This window comes from Sceloporus undulatus, chromosome 9 (assembly GCF_019175285.1).
Source record: "Sceloporus undulatus isolate JIND9_A2432 ecotype Alabama chromosome 9, SceUnd_v1.1, whole genome shotgun sequence".
Taxonomy (NCBI): Eukaryota; Metazoa; Chordata; class Lepidosauria; order Squamata; family Phrynosomatidae; genus Sceloporus; species Sceloporus undulatus.
In genome coordinates, this window is record NC_056530.1 from 32,078,135 (window position 1) to 32,101,803 (window position 23,669).

At 49.4% G+C, this 23,669-nt stretch overlaps 1 protein-coding gene across 1 annotated transcript; it reads left to right on the forward strand.

Moving 5' to 3' along the window:
• The first annotated feature begins 992 nt into the window (after positions 1-992).
• On the forward strand, positions 993-22,980 carry LOC121915467 (sodium/potassium-transporting ATPase subunit alpha-2). Its single transcript, XM_042439775.1, has 23 exons — positions 993-1,322; positions 9,522-9,626; positions 9,913-9,972; positions 11,068-11,271; positions 12,050-12,163; positions 13,799-13,933; positions 14,051-14,168; positions 14,656-14,924; positions 15,356-15,554; positions 16,538-16,647; positions 17,252-17,386; positions 17,942-18,131; positions 18,267-18,442; positions 18,709-18,845; positions 18,965-19,115; positions 19,446-19,614; positions 19,811-19,965; positions 20,659-20,782; positions 20,995-21,140; positions 21,697-21,827; positions 22,088-22,189; positions 22,382-22,473; positions 22,842-22,980. The coding sequence occupies exons 1-23, from the start codon at positions 1,311-1,313 to the stop codon at positions 22,868-22,870; spliced, it is 3,063 nt and encodes a 1,020-aa protein (XP_042295709.1). The 5' UTR covers positions 993-1,310; the 3' UTR covers positions 22,871-22,980.
• The last annotated feature ends 689 nt before the right edge of the window (positions 22,981-23,669 follow it).

Below are 23,669 nucleotides of genomic sequence, written 5' to 3' on the forward strand. Positions count from 1 at the left end.
GATCCATCTGCAAGGACCTTGGACCCTTCCGAGGGAGTTTGTCCTGCAAAGGGCCTCCCTCGCAGGGCTGCCAACCTAAGACCCTTTGTACCCTCCAACATTTTCCAGATAAAAACGGGGACACATATGGCCCTGCAACACCGGAGGGTGGTCAAGAGACCCAAATGTATTAATGGAGATGAACAAACTCTCAAAGAGAGGCTGCCGCTGTTTGCTTTTGCTTGAGCCAACTGGGAATTGCAAGACTTCATCCCTCTCCTTTCTTCTCCCTGATGCTGAATTAATAGATTTTAGTCCAACACCGCTATGTCGCATTGGCTCTATAATGTATGTAGATAGCTATGGAGCAGTGGTTCCCAAACTTTGGCCCTCCAGATGTTTTGGACTTCAGTTCCCAGAATTCTTGTTAACCAAGCTGGCTGGGACTTCTGGAAGCCGGAGTCCAAAACATCTGGCGGACCAACATTTGGGAAACACTGACGTAAAGAGATGTATAGAGACACACCGAGAGATAAGTAGATGATGATGAAAACTGCCTCCTCGTCTGCTTGTTTTCCTCCAAATTCTAGTTGAATGTTTTTAATGTGTTTGCTGCTTTTAATGCTTTTGTACTAGGATTGTTTAATCCTGTTTCAGCATTGGGAATGGCTGGGGCGGGTGGGCATCGGGGTTGTTTTCTTCTTGGGTTTTAATGGAACTTTGATGTGTTTTGCAGTTGTAAGCCGCCCGGATTCTCTGTGATAGGGCGGGCTAGAAATAAATCATCATCATCATCATCATCATCATCATCATCATCATCATCTGCAGAGGGAGGTAGAGAGCGATTTGATCCCTGGAGGGCCCTGGAGGCCACATTGCTGACCCACATGCAGCCCACCCTTGGTCCAAGCCCAGGGGCTCAGGAGGCATTTGGCAACCGGACATTGCGCAGCCACTGTCCTCTGTGGGCCAGAGAGGAGGACGGTTGTGGGGTGTGGGCTCTGGTGTGCCAAGGGTTGGGAACGCATGAGAAAAAGGGGAGGTTGCTGGAGGGCCAGAGAGGAGGAGTTTCCCTCCGGACTCAAGATCCAGTTTCAACAAGTGTTTCTGTCCAGAGAAGGAGCGGAGAGGGAACCCGCCGTCTATTTAAAGACTGGGCCTCTCCAATGCTCCTTTTGCCCATCCGCTGCCTCTAGCCCACCCTTCTCTTCTCTTCTCTTTTTCCTTTTTTGAAGGATTCTTGCTGGCATTGCCTCCTTTTCTTGCTCCTATTTTCGACCACCGCCGCTGCCGCCTCTTGGTCCTGTCCCCCATCTCCTGTTCCAGCCAAGATGGGGAAAGGGGTAAGTCAGGGTGGCAGGGGCATGGGTGAGGTGCCACCTTTCCAAAGGGTGATGGTGGTGGTGATGGTGTTAATGCCAAGGAAACTCAAGTGTAGTTGGAGGGGTGGGTGGCCAGGAGGGTGTGGAGATGCCAACTTGGAGGTGCTTTGCTTTCAGTTGCATCAAATGTGCGCTGGAAGGAGGAAGAGTCTTCTCTCCCAACCTCCAAAGGAGAGTCAATGATAGACTCAGTGAGGCCAGATTTGTTTGTGCAGCTGGCTGCCCTGAGAGGTTCACCCCCGGGGAGCCTTCTCTCTTCCATGGGAAGATCACGTTGCTATGCCTTTCCAAATAACCCTTTCCAGATCTGACATCTGCTGCCCCTCCCTGAGACCTGGACTCCCAACAAAGATGTTGGTTGTCACCAAAGGACTCCTGCAGGCAGCATTTGGGAGGCTAGGGATAGGCAGGGAGGTGTCAGCTGGACCATTTATTCCCCAAACATTACTTAACATTTTGTGTACTGTGCACAAGTGATGTCCTCTTAGAGGGCTTTCTATTACGCATGCAAGAGCTGGATAGATTGTCTTTGTGATGTTGAAATGTGGCACGGTCACTGTTTGTCAGAGCACTAGCCATAGCAAGCTTAAGCAATGGTTTTCTTTGCCCACTTTCAAGTTCGGCTTAGCCACAAGCCAACCTTGGGCTACCACTGGCCACCGGCTGTGGTTTTGTTTTATTGTGGCCTTGGCCTGAGCTTCAAATGTCCAGCCGCAGTAGCTGGCCAAATCTGCCATCCCAGCTGTCAGGAAAGCATTTCGTGGTCAGACTTCATACGCCAGCTCCATCGACCTGTTTGCATGCGTTTTGTTGAGAGAAAGTGGTGAAATTGCAGCTTCGTAAGTCACTCACAGGTTTACTTTCCTTATTTTCATGGAGTTGCTTTCCCACCTTTGGTGAACAGCCAGGATACACATTTTAACATAGTTGTTGTTGTTGTCATGTGCCTTCAAGTAATTTCTGACCTACGGCAACTCTATGGCAAACCTGTCGGGGTTTTCGTGGCAGGTTTCTCCAGAGGAGGTTTGCCATTGCCATCCTCTGAAATTGAGAGAGTGTGACTATATATATTGGTAATGTTTCGAGGAGAATGATAACAGGAGACTTCCAGCTTGCAGAGGATCTCAAGGGTTTCTCTTGGTTGCAGAGCTTGGTGCAACTTGGAAGAGGGCACCTTCCTCTGTCCTGGCATCATACCTTCAAATTGTTTTGGACTACAAATCCCACTATTGGCTACTGTTGGTACCGAGTGCTGCTGGGTGCTGAAGTCCAAAGCATCTCTAGAATATCAGACTGGGGGAGAGAGTATTCTACATCCAGAAAAGAAAAGATACCCATCGGCACAACCTGGCCTCCTTGTTTCTTGCTAACAATTGCCAGCCTCAAAGGCACTCAGCTTTGGCCCAAAATGCTTGGGACCATGGCTGGGAAAGGCCCACTTTTACCTGCAGAGATGAAGAGCATCATTGACTGACCCAGGTTGTGCCAATATCATCTGTGCAGAGAGATGGTCAGGTTTTCTTCAGTTTGTTCACTTTTAATCTCTTTCTGTTTAGAGAGCAGACACTCCACAATGGGATGTCCAGGTTCATGCGCATGTTGTTAAATGCAAATGAATTTCTGTGCATGTTGTTCATCTGGACCAGACTGTGAGAAAGTTCAGTTTTTTGCAGGATGGTTCCCAGAGCTGACCAGTGGCTTATGTGGATGGGCTTCACAAACTTCCTTCAAAGCCAGTGCAAGATGCAGACTCCAAGGTCTCCTGACCTTTTTCTTGCATCTGCGGTCCATAGCTTGCATCTCTGGGAGAGGAAGCTGCCTCCCTTGGGTCAATCTCAAGAGGGGTCCTGGAAATCCTTGCTCCTCTCCAAACATACGAAGGCTGTGCCCTGCTTTGTCTCTACGCAGACTTGCCCAGCCATCTGAAACCTTGCCACCCTCACTGGCATTGATTTAGCACAAAGAGGATTCAGGAGTACCACCAGCAATGTCCCTCCTGTGTTGGTTTGGCCTTTTGTTGGCTGCAAAGATGGGGCAGGTAGGACCAGAAGATGGGCAAGCCTCACCTCCTCTTCTCCCTGGAATCTCTCAGGATCTCCGTCCAAAAGCAGAGGGACTCCAGTCCCCATGCAATCCCTCTCCAAAGTCTCCCAACATGGGACCCTGTTTCTCCCACTGGGTCCACCAAGGCATGTCCCTCACCCCAAAACACAAGGCTAGCTGATCCCAAAGTACTGTATCTTAATGGGTTTTCTGTAGAGTTTTCGGGGCTCTGTGGCCATGTTCTAGAAGAGTTTCTTCCTGATGTTTTGCCAGCATCTGTCGCTCTCTGAAGACGCATCTCTGCATCTCTGAAGATGCCAGCCACAGATGCTGGCAAAACGTCAGGAAGAAACTCTTCCAGAACATAGCCACATAGCCCAAAAACCCCACAAAAAACTATGGATTCCGGCCATGAAAGCCTCCAACTCCCCATATCTTAATGGGGTTCCTCTCATCAGCCCCATAACTGGGGAATGGACCTTCTTTGGAGGTCTTTCCTCTGCTCCTTCTAGATGGACAGAGAAGTTTGGGGAGAAGGAACAACCCACCCCAAAGCCAGACCCCTGGCCTTCCTGAAGTGAGCAGCCCTGGTCAAGCCACACTGTTGTATTACTTGTAACAACTTACCCTTTTTAAAGAGACCGGAAGAGAAAGTCAATTGTATTTCAAATGTAACATATAGCAAGCAGGAATGGAACTCCATGGTGCAAGCAGTAATTCTTTCCATTGAATGTAAAGCCAGTTACTTTAAAAGGGCACTTCTAGGAGCAATGTGGCAATTTGCATGCCTTTCTCTTATCATTCCCAACTTTCAAATAAGTAACAAGGGGTCATTTTAAAAGCTACATGTGCCAGAATGCATGAGCTATGATCGATCAATCAATTGATCGATCAATTGAGCGATAGATAGAACTGGAAAGCCAGCATAGTGCAGTGGTTTGATCTCAGACTAGAATTTTGGAGATTGGGGCTCCATTCCCATCTTGGTCAAGTCACACTCTCTCAGCCCAGGGAAGGCAATGGCTAAACCCCTCTGGACTAAACTTACCAAGAAAACCCTATGATCTTAGGTCTCCATAAGTTGGAGGGACACAACAACAACAACAAATTACTGCAGTGCATGACTTTATGAAGAGCGTAATGACTGGCAGGAACAAATTACCTTTTAAAAAGTAACTTCTCGTACTCTGGAAATGCTTTGGTTGTGCAGAACTTTGCAACCTTTGGAAAGGGGGACTGGCTCCAAATGTAAACCCTCTAAGTTTGCAGGGATTTGGAGGAATGGTGAGCTAAGGAGATGCACATGTTTATTCAGCCGTGTAAACTCAAAAGAGGACCTGGTGGCTGGGGTCCATGGAAAAGTTCCTCCCTTGCCAAGAGCAATTGCTGTCCACAGAGACAGTCCCCAGGGGAGCTACTGTTCCCATTGAGCCATGCTATCTGGGGGATTCTGGGGGTTGTTGTCCCCCAAAGTCTCTCCTGCAAATGCTGTGTGCCACTCCTTGCAAACAAACTCGTCTCCAGCTCCTGCGCCATCTGAGTGTGTTGCTGCTAGGCGGCCGTCTTTCTTCACCTTAGACAGGAATAAACACGGCCCCGAATGTGTCCTCCCTCGTTTATAAATAGACATAAAATTAATAGGCCTTGGCATCACCGGGGGGATTTTTGCATGCCGCCGCTGCCCTCGGCTTCCTGGGTCTGTGCACAAACCGTCGGAGGGAACTGGGATGATGCGTAGGTGCGCGTTTGTGTGAAACTATGGGGACCTGCAAGACCCATGGAGTCACCCCTCCGAGGGCTCAGGGGCCTCAAACCTCTCTCTACTGCAATGGAGAACCAGAGATGGGCTTTTAAAAAGAGGGTCAAGAGATTGCTTTGCAAATACAGCTGGCCTTCTGTATCCATGGCTTCTCTATCCATTGATGCAACCATCCACAGCTTGAAAATATGGAACTTAGGGTGACCCCATGAATTCCATAGGGTTTTTTTAGGCAAGGGATCCTCAGAGGTGGTTTTGCAAGTCACTTTCTCTGAAACACTGCCTGGAGCACCTGGTATGTAATAATAATAATAATAATAATAATAATAATACATTTTTATTTATATACCACCCTGTGGCGAACCAATCCGGGTGGTTTACAACATTAAATAACATACAACATAAAAACAATATATTTCCCTCCCCCCTTAAAAAGTTATTAAACAACATATCTAATGTAAAACCACAATAACTAGTTAAAATAACAATAAATTAAACAAAATAATACCAACCAACAAACCACTGCAACTTCCGTTCTAAAGAAAAGAAAAAAAGAAAAGAAAAGGAGGCTTTGGAGACATTACTGAGGAGGGGGGAGATCCTGAGGCCGGGAATTTCAGTCTGGGAAGGCCTGCCTGAAGAGATCCGTCTTGACAGCCTTTTTGAAGCTGTCCAAAGATGTTAATTGACGGATCTCGTCCGGCAGGTCGTTCCAGAGCCTGGGGGCAACAGCAGAAAAAGCCCTCCGGGAGGTCACCACAAGCCTCGATTTTTGAGGCTGCAACAAGTTCCTCCCAGAGGACCGGAGAGCAAGGGGAGGATTGTATGGGAAGAGGCGGTCTCTGAGATAGCTTGGACCCAAGCCATTTAGGGCTTTAAAGGTAATAACCAACACCTTGTACTGGGCCCGGAAACCAATAGGCAGCCAGTGGAGGGACCTCAAAACCGGAGTGATATGGTCCCTTCTAGATGTTCCTGGCACAAGCCTGGCTGCCATGTTTTGAACCACCTGTAGTTTCCAAACCAGGCACAAGGGTAGCCCCATGTAGAGCGCATTACAGAAGTCAAGGCGTGAGGTTACCAGCGCATGCACTACAGTCTCGAGATCCCTTACTTCCAGAAAAGGGCGCAGCTGGCGTATCAGCCAAAGCTGATAACAGACGCTCCTGACGGTCACATTCACCTGATTTGTCATCAGGAGCGATAAGTCAAGGAGCACCCCCAGACTGCAAACACAGTCACTAGAGGAGAGTGTGACCCCGTCCAGAACTGGTGGTTGCAACCCAATTCTTGGTTTCGGGGCCGCTACCGTGCGCACCTCCGTCTTGTTTGGATTCAGCTTCAATCTGTTTTTCCTCATCCAGCCCATTACCGCCCGAAGACATTCATTGAGAGAAGAGATGCCATTAGAATTCGAGGCCGACGAATGAGACATGGAGAAATAGACTTGGGTGTCATCAGTGTATTGATAGCACCCAGCACCATAACTCCATATGATCTCACCCAGTGGCTTCATATAGATGTTAAACAACATTGGGGACAAAATAGCTCCCTGAGGGACCCCACAAAGTGCCTCTGATACCTAATCCCCCCAAGCGGTCCAGGAAGATGCCGTGATCTATCGTATCGAAAGCCGCTGAGAGGTCTAAGAGCACCAACTGGGTCACACTACCCCTGTCGATGCTCAGACGCAGATCGTCATTGGTGGTCTCCCATCCAACTGCTATCCAAGGCTGACCCTGCTCAGCTCCCATGCTCAGGTGGGATCTGGAACATTTACAGGATTTAGGCCCTATTCCCCCCCTCAATTTCCCCCTCAAAAAACAAAACTTGATTTTAGCATTTTATATAAGGGGTGCCATTTTACTGCTCCATTGGATTTAATGGGACTTCAGCATCCATGGATTTTGGTATCCATGGGGGATCCTTCAACCAAACCCCAAGGACCGCTGTACTAGTTTCTCATATATATATATATATATATATATATATATATATATATATATATATAAAATTTCAGGGCAGATGTGTGACCTTCATGTCTCCCAATGTGACTTGGCACATCTGTGTCATTTGGAGGCATTGCATTTGCACACTTTGCAAAATTCAAATGGAGGTAAATATTACTGAACAGAATAGCACAGGAAATGCCGTTTTTTAAAACGCAAATTTTGCGCAGAAACAGTTGCAAATTGTGCATCATCTTTGAAAAGGGCGCAGTTTTCAAATGCAAAAAAAAAAAAAAATGCACCTGGGGCCTGACATGTTTGCCCACTTTTTAATTGGGTTTTTCCAAAGGAGTCACTTATGGCTCATCCATTGACTTCCCTTTGGATATCTTATCTTAATGGCTCCCAAAATGTCGCAAATGTGACCTTCGGGAGGAAGGGGCTCCCATTACTTATTTACTCCAAAGGACAAGCTTTAAGTCTAATCAATCGAAACTTATCTGTGTCCAATTCCTGTTCCTTTGTGTGGAACGTGTCTGTGGCCACTCTTGCTTCCCTGAAGCCTGTTTTGGAGGAGCTTCCGGTGGCTGCATCCACATTGGAGAAATAACCTGGTTCGGCACTGCTTTAACTGTCCTGAGTCAAGGCTATGGAATTCTGGGAGTTGGAGTATGTTGTGGGGTCCAGAGCGGAGCAAAGAGCCAGACAAAGAGTTAAAGCCGCACCAAACCAGGTTCTATCTCCAGTGTGAATGCAGCCCAGGGCTCAGTTTCAAGGTACCTCTTGGGCTACAAACCTCTCCTAACTCGCCTTTTCTCCTTCGCCAATGCCTTTTTTCAGCCCTCTTGAACCTGGTCTTGTCCCACTTTTTGCCTTTTGGAGGCTATGCAGTAATGGAGAGAGTTGTAGTAGTTTGAGTGATGGGGGATACGGCTCCGCAGACCAAGGTTCAAATCCTCACCTGGCCATGGAAACCCATTGGGTGGCACATACTCTCAATGCCTTGAGTCAATGGCAAACCTCCATGAAACAAACCTTGCCAAGAACAAGCTCGGTCTCCATTGAGCAAACCTTGGCAAGAAATCCTTATGAGAGCCGGCATGGTTTGAATGTTGGACTATGACTTTGGAGACCAAGGTTCAATTCCCAACACAACCATGGAAATCTATGGGGTGCCCTTAGCCAAGCCACACACTCTCAGCCTCAAAGGAAAGCTATGGCAAACCTCCTCTGGACAAAGAAGACCCCACAATAGGGTCGCCTTAGGGTCGCCATAAGTTAGCAATGACTTAAAGGCTCACAGCGACGTGGATATGTGACAATAGGGTAGGATACAACTATTTTGATTTTTGTCGACTGCATCTCCCATCGTCCCCAAGTTCTCTGGAGGGCGGTCAATTGGGGAGGCCTTTTCCAAGGGAAGAGAAGCTCCTTGGCCGTTCTTTCTCTGCCTTCTCAGGCCAAGGAAGGACATTCCCGTTCTCTCCGGAGCCTAAAACACTCCTAAAGAGGCTGCCAAGCCGAAATCCCAGCAACCAGAGGAAAAGGCGGGGGGGGGAGAGGACTGCCCCCCAAATAGAAATGTCCTGAATGAGGGACAGAAGAGAGAATAGAGGCCTCTTTCTGCCTGGCCAAAGAGAGGCATCCACTTCCTTTGGGCCTTGCCAGGTTTCAATAGGGCTTCTTTGGGCTCCCTCCCTTCCGTCAGAGCAAGACATGCCTGGCCTGCTAACAACCCTCTTTCTTCTTCCCCAACACAAATGGGCTGCCAGGGCATCCCCTTCCAAGGCTGAGTCAATGAAGCACGGCATGCGGGGAAGGGAAGGAAGGAAAGCCCAGCATCCCCTGCTAGGGAGGGACTGGCAACCATGTTCCCTGTGGCTCCTCCTAATAGAAGCTAAACCAGTGACTCCCAGTGTTTTTGCATTTCAACTCACAGATGATGCCCCGGCCAGCCTGGCCAACGGTCAGGAGTTCTGGGCACTGAAGTCCAAAACATTCGCTGAACCAAAGTCTGGGAATCGCTGAGCTAAACCATGGGGGTCCTAAGGACAAGAGCAGTGAGGGGTCAAGAACAAGGATGATGGGTCAGGGTTGCCACCTTTGCCATTGAAAATCCCTACTCAGCCATGGAAGCCCATTGGGTCCCACTCTCTCATCCTCAGAGGAAAGCCATCATCTCAACAGCTCTTGCCATAAGTCACCAGAAGGTGCACAACAACAACAAGAAGTGTCTGTACTTAGGAAACCTTCTCCCCACCTGAACCCAAGTTGGAGACCCAAGTCAATGCCCAAATGGTACATCGTGGATACCTTCCTAAGTTGGACAAATGTTTCAACTGTTTGTAAATGGTCTGTTTCCAAACTGAGAAACTGTATATATTATGTATATATTCTTTGCTTCCCCAGACAGGACGAGAGTCTACGCTTCCGGGGGCCACGCCAGAAAATGGCGGCGGGAAGAAGAAGCAGAAGGAGAAGGAGCTGGATGAGCTCAAGAAGGAAGTCAACCTGGTAAGAGGGGCAGGGGCAGGTAAGCCGGGGGGGGGGGGGCAGAGATAAACCGGACCCCCAGGACCCCTTTTCCTCCAGAAACATCCCTCTCTGTGGTTTGGGTAGCTAATCTCCTCCAGAGGATCTGCCCAGGAAGGTTGAGATGCTTTGGAAGGGTTGACGGCCGGAGGAATGTGCCCAGCGATAACCTTTGGGAGGATCTGATTGCTCTCCAAGGGCATTGGGCCCTTGCGTGCCATGGGACACTGATGGCCTTTCTCCCCTCCTCCTCCTTCTTCTCCCCCAGGATGACCACAGGCTCTCCCTGGACGAAATCAGCAGGAAGTACCAAGTGGACCTCTCCCGGGTGAGTCTCCCGTCCATGAGGTTCCCTGATCAAGGATGTCCCGGCCCAGTGCCATTGCTTGGGTTGGCATTGCCTGGTATGGGAACTCATGGTGCCACCTCCTCTCCATTGACTTCCTACCATCCTACACCAGACCGAATATACGATTGATAGACTATGCGATTGGTAGAATCCTTAGTCATGGTTTTGGTACTAAGGTTACTCGTCAGTCATAAATCCCATATCTCACTGGATGCAATATGGCAATAGCTGTGACATAAATAAGGTGCAAAATTAAAAAGGCAGGTATTTAGGGAGCAGTAGTGGGGTTGCCCCCTCTTTAGGGTGTCACCTGGTGCACCCCAAAACCCTCGCACCCTCCTACTAAACCCCTGCAGAAAGAAACAACTCCTTCTCATCCCCAGAGTTTATTAGCCACCTCCAAGACCTTTACTTTCATTTATCCATAGGAATACAGCAGAGTTCCCAGGTGGAATAAAAGAGGAGGGAGCACCCATCGCTTTTATGGTTGTGTGGAAGAGGGAATTCAGGGACGTAGCTAGGATTTTAGGAAGGGAGGGGTCCAGACTAAGTGCCATCATTATAATGGGGCTTGAGTGCGGTGGCGCAGCAGCACACACCATTCATTTTTCTAATGGAAGGGGCAGGTCCGGACCCCCAGAACCCCCCCCTTGGCTACGTCCCTGGGGAATTTTGCATGACAGGCAGCACCCCATGAAATGTCTCTCTTTTCTGCAACCCTTAAAAGGAGAGGAGTCTTCCCCAGTTTTTCCGCTGGTGGCCTTAGGGTACAGCCTGGGCTTTATGGGGTCAACTAGAACCAAACATTGCAAACACAATTAGAACCGGAGTCCAAATATGTATTGTTACCAACAATACAACTTGGTTTCCTAAGCACTGAAGTTCAAGGGGTTGGTGAATCAACCCAAGGAGTCTGAAGGGGGAACTGAGGCAAAGACAAACATCTCTCGAAGCACGGGATTGGATTATTCAGGGGAAACCAATGCAATGCACTGATCCTGTTGGTGGTCATTCTCTGTTTCTTGCTCTGATCTCTCTTCCCCCCCCCCCCAAAAAATTCCTTTCCGATGGCAGGGTCTGACCAACACACGGGCAGCGGAGATCCTGGCGCACGATGGGCCCAACGCCTTGACCCCTCCGCCGACCACTCCGGAGTGGGTCAAGTTTTGCCGGCAGCTCTTTGGGGGCTTCTCCATCCTCCTCTGGATCGGGGCCATCCTCTGCTTCTTGGCCTACAGCATCCAGGCCGCCATGGAGGACGAGCCCGCCAACGACAACGTAAGTCCCGCACCTGGAAGGCCGGCCGGAAAAGCCGGAATGAAGAGGGGGTCTTTTGGCGTGGCACAAGGACAGGTTGAGAGGAATGCCGAAAACATCTTTTCTAGGGATATAGAGCCCCAAGCGTTTGACTCTCAGATGCAAAGGCCAGTGATGAAAGTAGTGTAAAACCAATATCCTTCTGCAATATTCTCTCCATATCCAACAATCCTGAAATTGTTGCACAGAAATTATTCCATGGAGAAAAACGCATGGGGACTTTCTGCACACATTTTATCTAAAATGTGCAGAAAACAAGGGTTTGTTTTACCCAAAACACGTTTATTTTTCTCCTATTCAACACTTCAGGGGGTCAAATACCAGGATAAAACTGCACAAAAATCCTCATAGGTCTATACACAAGGGATGCTCACTGTCAGGAAACTCAGTTTCTTTGACCTGGGAAAGAATCATTACAAACTAATGCTCTTTTTTCCATCTCTCCCAAGCCAAGGGGACATTATTAAAAAGGCCAACAAGAATCAGTGCAAGCAAGTGTGAAGCGGTGCATATCCTGGCAATGCCCAGTGATCCCCAGCCTCCTCCAAAAATGTGTTTTGTGCCATTTTTAATGCTGTTTGATGTACAGAGAACCGTGTCTGTTCTTGGGGACATTCTGCCAATTGCAACAGGTCAAACAGCTGTGATGTCTGACCTGCAGACTTTGCAAAGGATTGTGCGTACATGTGCGCACATCCATGAAGCATGGTTTGTTTTTCCTTTTCCTCTCCCTCTGCAGCTGTACCTGGGAGTGGTCCTGGCGGCGGTTGTGATCGTCACGGGATGCTTTTCTTACTACCAGGAGGCCAAGAGCTCCAAAATCATGGACTCCTTCAAGAACATGGTGCCTCAGGTAAGGCTTGCCTTCCATCTCCCTTGATTTGCATCATGGTGCAAGCTATGGGATTCTGGGATTTGTTGTTGTTGCTGTTGTGTGCATGCCTTCAAGACGTTTCCAACTTACCGCGACCCTAAGGAGACCCTCTCACAGGTTCTCACAGTGTGAGTAGCGGATGGAAAAAATCCATACACACACACACATTTCATATTCCGTACCAATGTTACATGTTGTTTCCTTTTAATCTCACTTAGATAATGACCCACCCACTCCGTATATCAAATTAAAACTTAGGTTTATTTCCAGTTAGAGCAATATTGAATTCCATATTCTTTCTTGAACTATTTCATTAATGTCTATATCCATGTATAGGAAGGCATGGATATAGATAGTAATGAAACATCATTTGGAGTGAGAGCCAGAGGTGTATATGCACAATGCTCCATCCGACAACAGGCGTTGCAAAATTTGGCCAGGCTTGCCGCTGTTCTGTGGCTGAGATATAAAAAAGTCCAATAAAAAAAGGATTAACGTTTATTTAGATCTGGAAAGGGCACAGTCGCAGCCTGTTTAGCACGCACTGAGCATGGAGGGGTGCATTTAGAACAAGGAGCGTTTGCACGTACGCAAGGCGCCCACTTTTTGTGCGTCAGGCTCTGGAGAAAAGTTTCCACGGAAGATTAATTCTGTCCGTGGAACTCTTTTCTGAGATAAAATAAAAAGGAGGAATATTCTACAGAAAGCGCATCGTCTGCACTGCAAGATAGGCCATGCTTCACTGCCCTCTTGCGGCCGAGAGAAGAACAGCCATGAGCTGCATTTGATCCTGTTCAATGCACTTACATGCTCCAAAGAAGCACACTTTGCAAACGCAGTTTTTAAAAATCTAATTGTTCGGTCTGTTTAGTTATTCGTGTTATTGATGATATACCCCCCTTTCTTTCCTAAATGGGGCTGGAAGCTACTTTCGGTACCGGTGGCATCATCAGGGAGGTTCCATGGTGCGGTCAGCACCAAGTGACACCCCAAAAGACACTCCTCTCCATCTTGAATGAATGGGACGAAAGCTACTTTTGCACTTTGGACACAATTTGCAGCAATGGAAGTTAGCAAAGGAAAAAGGGAGAATGTGAGGTTAGGAGGAAGAGGAGACAGAAAATGGGATGTTTGAAAAGTAGCTCCAAAAATGTGGGATGACAGAAGATTAATCTGTCTATGTTTTGATCTGTAAACTGTTTAATTGTATTTTAGGGGAGGTGGGTTATTGGGGTACGGGATTGTATATTTAAACGTGTAAGTCGCCCCAGTTGTGTTGCACAGAGAGGCAGGATATAAATAAATACTTTTATTATTGTTATTATTATTATTAAATGGGATGGTCTCTGCCAAACAAAGATGGTTAGAGGTAAGGAAATGGGAAGGTGCCTGTATAGAACCCGTGAGCAAGTCTGCCTCCATTGTAGCACCTCCTGCTGTATTGTTCAGGTCCTGGATAAGACAGCGGTCTGCCTTGCATCTAGTAGAAGTATTGCCACCATTTTATGGGTTTGTTTATTTTATGTATGTATTTTTTGGATTTAAGGGGTGCAGGATGGGAGGTTAGTCACCTTTGTGTCCTCCACCTGCAGCCCTAACGTCTTTCCTCCGCAGCAAGCCCTTGTGATCCGGGAGGGAGAGAAGATCCAGATCAATGCTGAGAACGTGGTGGTGGGAGACCTGGTGGAGGTGAAGGGGGGAGACCGCGTCCCCGCAGACCTCCGGATTATCTCCTCCCACGGATGCAAGGTCAGGCTGGGAAAGATTTTGGGGTGCGCTTGATCCGTCCGGCATGGAGTTGCAGAAGAACAGGGGGTTGGTTTCCAATGCTCCTCATTGGACAGTCTCTTCCTTCATCTCGGGCAGGTGGACAACTCCTCCTTGACCGGAGAGTCAGAGCCCCAGACCCGTTCGCCCGAATTCACCCACGAAAACCCACTGGAGACCCGCAACATCTGCTTCTTCTCCACCAACTGCGTGGAAGGTAAGGGAGCAAGGGAAAATAGGGGAGGACCAGGGGTCAGCATAGACCCCAAAACAGGAGGGCAGGAGGGGCTTAGATCCCCCATAAGACTAGGCTAAAGGGGTTAGGGCCATCCCACACCAGTAGTTCCAGGTCTCCCCAGAGGTTAACTTGGTGTTGCACCCTGACACAAGCGAATGTAAAGAAGAATCTAACAGGGTCATGAATATAGATTGAGGCTTTCTTAATGGTCAGCTGCTAACATTTGGCCATGATACTAAGAAGGACTCCAAAGCCCATCTGCCTGGTGACAGACGCCCAACTCATCAAAGACTCATCAGAGATGGCTGTTGTCATTTCACCATCCCACAAATGATAAAACTCACCTGCCCCCATGTGCTCTTACTTGGGAGAAAGTGGCACTGACCGTATAGAGGCAAAACCACAACTAATGAGTGCAACATGGGAGGAAGAGATGCGGCAACCACTGACCTCTCTGCCCCCACAGGAACGGCCCGGGGCATCGTCATCTCCACGGGGGACCGGACGGTGATGGGGCGCATCGCCTCCTTGGCATCTGGCCTGGAGGTGGGCCGTACCCCCATCGCCATGGAGATCGAGCACTTTATTCGCATCATCACCGGGGTGGCCGTCTTCTTGGGCCTCTCCTTCTTCATCCTCTCCCTCATCCTCGGTTACAGCTGGCTGGAGGCCGTCATCTTCCTCATCGGGATCATTGTGGCCAATGTCCCAGAAGGGCTACTGGCCACCGTCACGGTAAGTGCCTCCAGCACTGGGTGGTTAAGGCAGCCCTGAGAGAACAGTATGAGAGCATAGTTATATTTTTGAAATTGCAGCTTGCAGAAAAAGCAAAATTTCCAAACTCTGGGAGTTTGGGTTACAATAGGAGTCGCCATTCAAATGCACAAACTAGATATCCTTAGGGGACCTAAGGAATGGCGACTCCAACTGTAACCCAAACTGACCAGTTGCCCAGTTCTGTCTTTGTTTCTCTCCATTCAGCTCAAGGAAGCTACAATAGTTTTCAGTCTTTGGTCCTCCATATATTTTGGATTTCAGCTCCCAGATTCCATGAGCATTGGCCAAGTTGACTGGGGCTTCCGGGAGCCAAAGTCCAAAACACCCAGAGGAACAGAAGTTGAGAACTATTGAGATAGATTTAATCCCCCCCCTGCCTCTTTGACCAGGTGTGCCTGACCCTGACCGCCAAGCGCATGGCGCGCAAAAACTGCCTGGTCAAGAACCTGGAGGCCGTGGAGACCTTGGGCTCCACCTCCACCATCTGTTCGGACAAGACTGGAACCCTGACCCAGAATCGGATGACTGTTGCCCACATGTGGTTCGACAACCAGATCCACGAAGCCGACACCACCGAGGACCAGTCTGGTGAGGGATGACTGCTATCCGCCCTTCCCTTAGTACATTAAATGTACATTACATCTGCTCCAGAGATGCCTGTGGGATGCAGGAAGGGAGTGTTTGTTTATCTGTTTAAAACAATGTAAACAGTAAACATGGTGCCATGTTTGAGTGTTGGGCTACAACTCTGGGAGACAATGGTCCAAATCCCCGCTTGGCCATGGAAACCTACTGGTTTCCAACTCTCTCGGCTTTAGAGGAAGGCAATGTTGGCAAACCTCCTCTGAACCTACCTGGCCAAGAAACCTCCATGACAGGCTTGCCTTGAGGTTTCCGTATCAAGGAGGCAACATGAGGACGCGCAGCAACACACCGCCTCCTTACAAAATGGCCAGCAGGAGGCGCTCAGAGCCTGGGAAGGGGTTCCCATCTTGACTCCATCTTGGAATAGGGAAGGAAAGGCCTCCCAAAAGAAGTGACTCCATTTCCCTCAGGAGGCAGACTTTGGAAGGGTTACTTTTGGGGACTGCAGCTCCCAGAATCCCCCAGACATTGTGGGATCAGAGACAGAGTCATGCCCTACACTTGATGGTGGTGATGGGCATCTTCTTCTTCCTCCATCTCCTCCTCCTCCTTTATCTTCTTCCATATCCCACTTTCCTCCCATATTCGCACTCTAGGTACACTACATACATTTGTTTAAAATGCTACATAGTTCAAACATACAAAAAGCCAAAAAACACACTATTAAAAACAATAAGGAACATTTTTTTTAAAGCAGCATAATTAAAGAACAGTTTTGCAAAACAGGTTGAGATCTCAGGTGGTGATCTGAGGGTGGGATGGGACTGGGAAGGAGGCAAGGCTCCCATCTGCCTTCTGGGGTGCAGCGGAGATGGGTCCAGCTTGCTTGAGCTATGGGTCGGACCACCTGGTGATCTCTGGGGAGCCCCATAAGAGCCTCAATGACACCCCTTTTCCTTCTCCTTCTCTCCATCTCTGTCCGCCAGGAGCCACGTTCGACAAGCGCTCTCCCACCTGGACTGCCTTGGCCCGCATTTCGGGGCTTTGCAACAGAGCTGTCTTCAAAGCGGGGCAGGAGAACATTCCCATTTCCAAGGTACAACCAAAACCCCCACCAAAGGGCCTCCATTGAACCTTGGACCAGTCCAGGGAGAATCTGGTGGCCAAATCTGAAGGGGAGGCCTCCCAAAAACATCCTCTGAAGCAAGAACCTCTGCTGCCCTGGAGGACCCCTTATCCTCCCTCTTCCCAGAACTGCTTTCAAGGTGGGGAGTCCATTTGGGGATTTTGCCTGACTGCAGGTGCAGTGAAAATGCCAAATACTTTGCATTAAAATAATACCATCCCAAGAGCAATTAGCCATTAAGGTTCTTGACAATCTGACTGCAGTGAAAGCATTGGGTAAGATAAACAGCCATTTAAAACATCCTAAAATGGTGCAAAGCTTAAACGCAAATGGCATGAACTCATTGGAACCTGTCCCTCCCAAAATCAGTGTGATCTGGACTAAGATGAGCTGAACTTTGCAGCTTTGGATAACAGACTCTTTTGGAGAGCTATGTGGTTTTAATTTTAAGTTTTGTGACTGCAAGAAAATGGGCTCCATTTAGCACTTCCAATGGGGCTAGAGTCTGCCGGTGACATTTTTGCACCTCCTAATTTCTTTCCTTCCCTTTCAATCCCATCCCTACATCTGCCAGAGGGACACAGCCGGAGACGCCTCCGAATCGGCCCTCCTGAAATGCATCGAATTGTCCTGTGGGTCCGTCAAGAAGATGAGGGAGAAGAACCCCAAAGTGAACGAGATCCCCTTCAACTCCACCAATAAGTACCAGGTGGGGCTAGGAAGGGGAAGCCTTTGTTTTGGGGGAGCAGGCGGAGAACCCTGACTCTCTGTGTCATCCTGTTGGGGTCTTCCCAAAGGGACTTGGTCTGACTGCTGGGGGACCAGGGGGCTACCCTAGATGAAGCCACTGCTTCCCTTCTTGGCCATGAATGGTCGGAGGGTCAAAATGGGCTGGAGGGCCCAGAGTTTAGCCCAAAGGTAAAGACAGCGGAAAGCGTGTTGCAAATTCACTCCAAACAAATACACTCTTGGATATCTCCAAGGTTTACTTTTGGGTAGGAAGAGTTACAGGGCACAGTTCTGGGCATGACCCTTTGAACATAAAAATTGGTACCAGAGGGAGAAATGGTTTGGGGAGATTCCTACATGACAAATAAGGAGGACAGTTCAGTGTATTTCAGCAAAGTTGTTACACAAAGCTAACCATATAGATAAAACCATCATGGGCACACACAGCTATGTTAGGATCCAGGCTTTTCTTTTCTTTTCTCCTTCCTGGGCTCTAAACTCTGCAGTTGGGTCCCTCTTCCTTCTCCCCCCACAGCTGTCCATCCACGAGTTGGAAGAGAGGCCCAATGGCTACATCCTGGTGATGAAGGGGGCCCCCGAGAGGATCCTGGACCGCTGCTCCACCATCTTGTTGCAAGGGCAGGAGGTCCCCCTCGACGAGGAGATGCGGGACGCCTTCCAGAACGCCTACCTGGAGTTGGGGGGCCTGGGGGAGAGAGTGCTGGGTGAGGATGGGGGCACCCTTGGAAGAAGGGAATGGGGAAGGTAGGAAAAGGGAGGGAAGAAATGAGAGAACATGCCCCCATTCCCCATTCCTCTCCCACCTTTGCTCTGACTTCTCCCATCTCTCTATCTCCTAGGCTTCTGCCACTACTACTTCCCCGAAGACCAGTTTCCCCGGGGCTTTAAGTTTGATGTGGATGAGATCAACTTCCCCATCACCAACCTCTGCTTTGTGGGGCTCATGTCCATGATCGACCCTCCGCGAGCAGCTGTGCCGGACGCCGTGGGCAAATGCCGGAGCGCCGGGATTAAGGTTGGGTGCTCAGTTCGGGATCGTCCCAGGACCTGGGGCTTCCAGGAGGACATTTGAGACCAAGGGATAATGGCCCCTGGTCATGTCAACCTCGGAGATCCAAAAGTAGCTTTTTGCAAAATTATATATTTCTGAAATTATTGCCCCAAATGCTTTCTAGGGGGGATTCCCCCCACGTTTTTGCTCTTCTGGGGACCCTCTGCTCCTTCTGTTTGGCACCTCCAGTGTTGTCCTTTCCTTGACTGGTCCTGCTCTCTGTCTTGCAGGTCATTATGGTGACTGGTGACCACCCGATCACAGCCAAGGCCATTGCCAAGGGAGTTGGCATCATCTCCGAGGGAAACGAGACGGTGGAGGACATCGCAGACCGGCTCAACATCCCCGTCAACCAGGTCAACCCCAGGTAAGATGGCTCTTTGGGCGCTAAAGGCTTCCATGCCCGCCTTTGCCTTTGCCTCCACTGAGTCCCCACACTCCCCTTCCATGGATGCCCACCTCAACGCGGCTTCTCCCGCCACCCAGGGAAGCCAAGGCTTGTGTGATCCATGGCTCCGACCTCAAGGACATGGCTGCTGACCAACTGGATGAGATCCTCAAAAACCACACGGAGATTGTCTTTGCCCGCACTTCCCCACAGCAGAAACTCATCATTGTGGAAGGTTGCCAGCGGCAGGTAAGGGCGGGCATCATGCGCCTCTTCTGGACCCGAGACGTGGGGGGCAGGAAGGGACTAAGTGGCACAGAATAGGGGTGTAATTCTCTCTTTAGTTTCCTCTCAAAAGCTATTCACAGTTCATTATAAATTCTATACAAAAGAGGTTGCTTTTGCACAGGGTCTGCTCTGGAAAAAGCAAAGTGCTGCAGAATCTCCTGGGTTGCCTCTTCTTTCTCATTAATAGCTTTGGCCATCTTGGCCACATTCTGAGATTGCGTGGCTGCATGCGCCCTGGTTTTTACCTACGAAATGTTGGAAGTGCTGCAACATGCTTTTCCCGCTGTTTAGGGGGCCATCGTGGCCGTGACCGGGGACGGCGTGAATGACTCTCCTGCCCTCAAGAAGGCCGACATTGGCATCGCCATGGGCATCGCTGGCTCTGACGTCTCCAAACAGGCTGCGGACATGATCCTCCTGGATGACAACTTTGCCTCCATTGTGACAGGCGTCGAGGAAGGCGGGTACCACACACACAAACACACATAGCCTGGGAAGTGTTGGACCTTTGTTGGGTCTCAGGTTCAGAGGAAGGCAATGGTGGCAAGCTTCTTCTGAAACAATCTAGCCAAGAAGAAGCTAAGAAATGGTGACCATAACTGGTTTGAGAGTTGGGTTTGGATCCCTTCCAACCGCGTCCGGTCTCCGTCTGGCAGGTCGCCTGATCTTTGACAACCTGAAGAAGTCCATTGCCTACACGCTCACCAGCAACATCCCTGAGATCACGCCGTTCCTCTTGTTCATCATCGCCAACATCCCTCTGCCCCTGGGCACCGTCACCATCTTGTGCATCGACCTAGGCACTGACATGGTGAGTGATGCCAGGGCATCCCAACTGAGGAAGAGGAAGGCCAAAATCAATCCATATTCTGTTTTCCTCTAATACATTTAAAATTAGCATATATTTCAGGCAATGTCTGCCCAAGCCCCCATGTACCCCACCTCTAGAAACACTCCAGAAACGCATACTACCAGCAAATGCCTCCATTTTCCTTGGAGGCCCTCTCAAAATGGCGACAGGAAGCACTTGTCTTTCCAGTCTTCCATTTTCTTCTGCAAAATCCATCCACACCTTTAACACTGATGGGATGGGGATCTCCAGACGATACCAACTTTCCCATAATCCTGGGAAGACAAAACACTCCCATAACGTTGCTTGCTTGTTATTATCTTCCATTGGAGGCACCAGAAAAGCAAGAGAGAAGTCCTCCCTGCATAAATGGAATACAAATAAGATTTGGTTCTGTAGGATCTTTAAAGGTTTTAAAGTTTAGAGCAGCGATTCCCAAACTTTGATCCTACAGGTGTTTTGGACTCCAGCTCCCAAAAGCCCCAGCAGTCAGGAATTCTGGGAGCTGAAGTCCAAAACATCTGATGCATCTAAATTTGGGGACCACTAGCTTAGAGGGATATTTACCTCCCTTCCTAGGTGTAATTGTCCGAGGGAGCCATCCTGGGAAGTCATCCCAAATGGTTCATGGAGGGTCCCCCATGGTTTCTCTAGGTTCCAGCCATCTCCTTGGCGTATGAGGCGGCCGAGAGCGACATCATGAAGCGGCAGCCAAGGAACCCCAAGACAGACAAGTTGGTCAATGAGCGCCTCATCAGCATGGCCTATGGGCAGATCGGTGAGTAAGAGCCCACCATGCCCTTGTGCCATGCCACTGAACCAACTGGCATCATGAGCAGAGACCAGGAAGAGACTCCCAGCCAACTCCATGCTTGGCTCAAAACTCTTCTGCATGGGACTCAGCATGGCCAAGCCCCATTGTCACTGGGAAAGCCATGCTTGGCCCCATGCAAAGGATGGGGTACTGACTCTCTGCCCACCTTTGCCCAGGTATGATCCAGGCCCTTGGGGGATTTTTCACCTATTTTGTGATCCTGGCCGAGAACGGTTTCCTACCCACCACTTTGCTGGGGATCCGTTTGGACTGGGATGACCGCTCCAAAAATGATGTGGAGGACAGCTATGGCCAGGAGTGGGTGAGTATCACAGCTACTGACCATGAATGCCAAATAGAGCTCTAGGTTCAGAGATGGTCTCTACTTCAGAAACCATTTCCTCCAACTGTCCCGGTTTGGCAGAGAGAGCCCCATTTAACCCTCTGTCGCCCAAATTTCTCAACTGCTTCTAAAACATTCTCTTCCCTCCTCCTGCTTTCTCCCCTTTGCTGACAGTTGACTTCAGTTTAAAGTGGAAATGTAGACTGCACTCAATGTGGCCAACCGGGGAGAGAAGGGGACAGGATTGCACTATGCCCAGTTGGCTTATGCAAATGCAAATGGCTGCAGCCTCTCCTGGCTTGTCTGTTCTTCCTCATTCATAACATTTGCCCTCTTGACTGATGTTACTTGACCACACATGTCCCTATTTTGGTCTGTGAAATGTTGCATGGTAGTCAGGACTGTCCCTGCCCAATTGGGACAGTCTGAAGGTATGTCACTGCTGCAAGCATGTCCAAGGTTGGAGAGATGTTGCCCCACCTGTGGCTCCCTCCTTCTCCTTCTCCTTCTACTTCTTCTCCTCCTCTTCCTGCAGACCTATGAGCAGCGGAAAGTGGTGGAGTTCACCTGCCACACGGCCTTCTTTGCCAGCATCGTGGTGGTCCAGTGGGCTGACCTCATCATCTGCAAGACCAGGAGGAACTCTGTCTTCCAGCAGGGCATGAAGTAAGTCCCCCGACTCCATCCAGATACCTTCAGTGTACCTTCCTGCCAGGATGTGGGAAGGGCATGCCCTGTTTCCACCGAGGTTGCCACCTTCAGTTAGTCACGGAGGCCGTGGAGGGCTTAAACGGACCCACCTGCAGACATGTCTCCCCTGGCCATCTCTGATGCACCCTTGGCTTGTTCTTCCCACAATACTTTCCCTCCTGGCTTCATCCCTGATGACCCCTTTCTTTCTCCCCCCTCCCCTTTGCTTCCCCCAGGAACAAAATCCTGATCTTTGGCCTCCTTGAAGAAACCGCCTTGGCTGCCTTCTTGTCCTACTGCCCTGGCATGGGGGTGGCTCTGCGCATGTACCCTCTCAAGTGAGTGGTAATCCCGACTCGGTCCCCCCTTTTCTTCAACCATCCTCTCTCTGCAGCCTAAAACTTTGGGGGTCTTTGAGGGAGGCTGTGCTGTGGGAAGGAGGGTTTTTAAACCAAGATTTGTGTGTCTGGATAAGCACCCAGACTGGAGGGTCTGTTTCCTCAGCCCACTTCCTTCCCTCTTTCTTCCAGGGTCACTTGGTGGTTCTGCGCCGTCCCTTACAGCTTGCTGATCTTCATTTATGATGAAGTTCGGAAACTCCTCCTCCGTCGCTACCCTGGCGGTGAGCGTCTCCTCCCTGGGTTCCCATTGCCCCCCAACATCCTTTTGAATCTTCCCCAAAGACAGCAAATTCCTAAACCACAGGGCAAAAGAGTGGTCAGAGGTCCAAGCCCACCGTCTTTGAAGAGAAAGGAGCCCTCTCTTTGGTTTCACTTGGCAACCTTACAGGGAGAACCAAGATGGGCATCTCTGCATTGTTAGGCAGTGGAGCACTCAGATTGGGAATAGAAAAGCCATTTTTGGTCCTTCACTTTGCTTTGTGCCCAAGTGCCATTCCTGTCCCCTTCTGGCCCTTGGCATCGGCCCCTTCCCTTGTTGTTTTCCATACACACAGGCATCCTAACCGGTCTCTCTCCCTTCCTTTGCCAGGCTGGGTGGAGAAGGAGACCTACTACTAAACCAGCAAAGCCACCCAGGAGACTCCAACCGGGAACCGTGTCCCTCACATACCCATGTAGCCAAAACTCGTAGTTGGCAGGATGCAATAAAAGTCACTTAACCACTTCTCCTCCTCGCTACATTGCTCCGGGTTTGTAAGGAGGCAATGTCCCAATGCCTGGAAGGAGGAGACCCCTCTGCTTGCAAGCCACCATGGTCAGGACACAGTAAGGACCTGGGTAAAAATGAAGAAAAACACAGGGTGCAAACCATAGTGTTGGGGTGGGGGGTTCCTCATAGCCACTTCTCAGCAGGCAAAAGCCCAGAAGGGATTCCCGGTCAGAAGAGGGAAGGGGGACACAGAAGAAGGTTCTCAGGCCACTTCCCTAGGTGCAAGCCTTGGCTGCATTGGCACTGCAGAATTAATGCAGGTTGATGCCACTTTAACTGCCATGACTCCATGGTATGGAATTCTGGGATTTGTAGTTTGGTGAGCTGTTATGCCTTCTCCGTCAGGGAGCTCTGGGGCCACAACAAACTACAAAGGGGGTGTTCTCACTTGTGATTTAAAACGAATTTAAATACAGCAGTTCATTTTAAAGCGATTCAAAATACAGCGAGTGTTATCCCGCTTTTCAATTCGCTTTATTTGTATCGTTCCCATTCACTTAACGTTTTATTTTAATTCACTGTAATTGACCCTGTTTCGTCCCCATTCAAGGATGAATCGGTGTATATTTAAACTGGTTTTGTTACTTTTTCGTTCACATTCACTTGTTTCGGCTGTCAATCAAAGTGACGTCATCATGACGTCACATT

What these genes read in the sequence shown, in the direction of transcription:
- LOC121915467 (XM_042439775.1), top strand. An exon ending in ACCAAGTGGACCTCTCCCGG is followed by an intron (nt 9,973 to 11,067) that starts GTGAGTCTCCCG and finishes TTCCGATGGCAG; the next exon opens with GGTCTGACCAACACACGGGC. An exon ending in AGAACATTCCCATTTCCAAG is followed by an intron (nt 16,648 to 17,251) that starts GTACAACCAAAA and finishes TACATCTGCCAG; the next exon opens with AGGGACACAGCCGGAGACGC.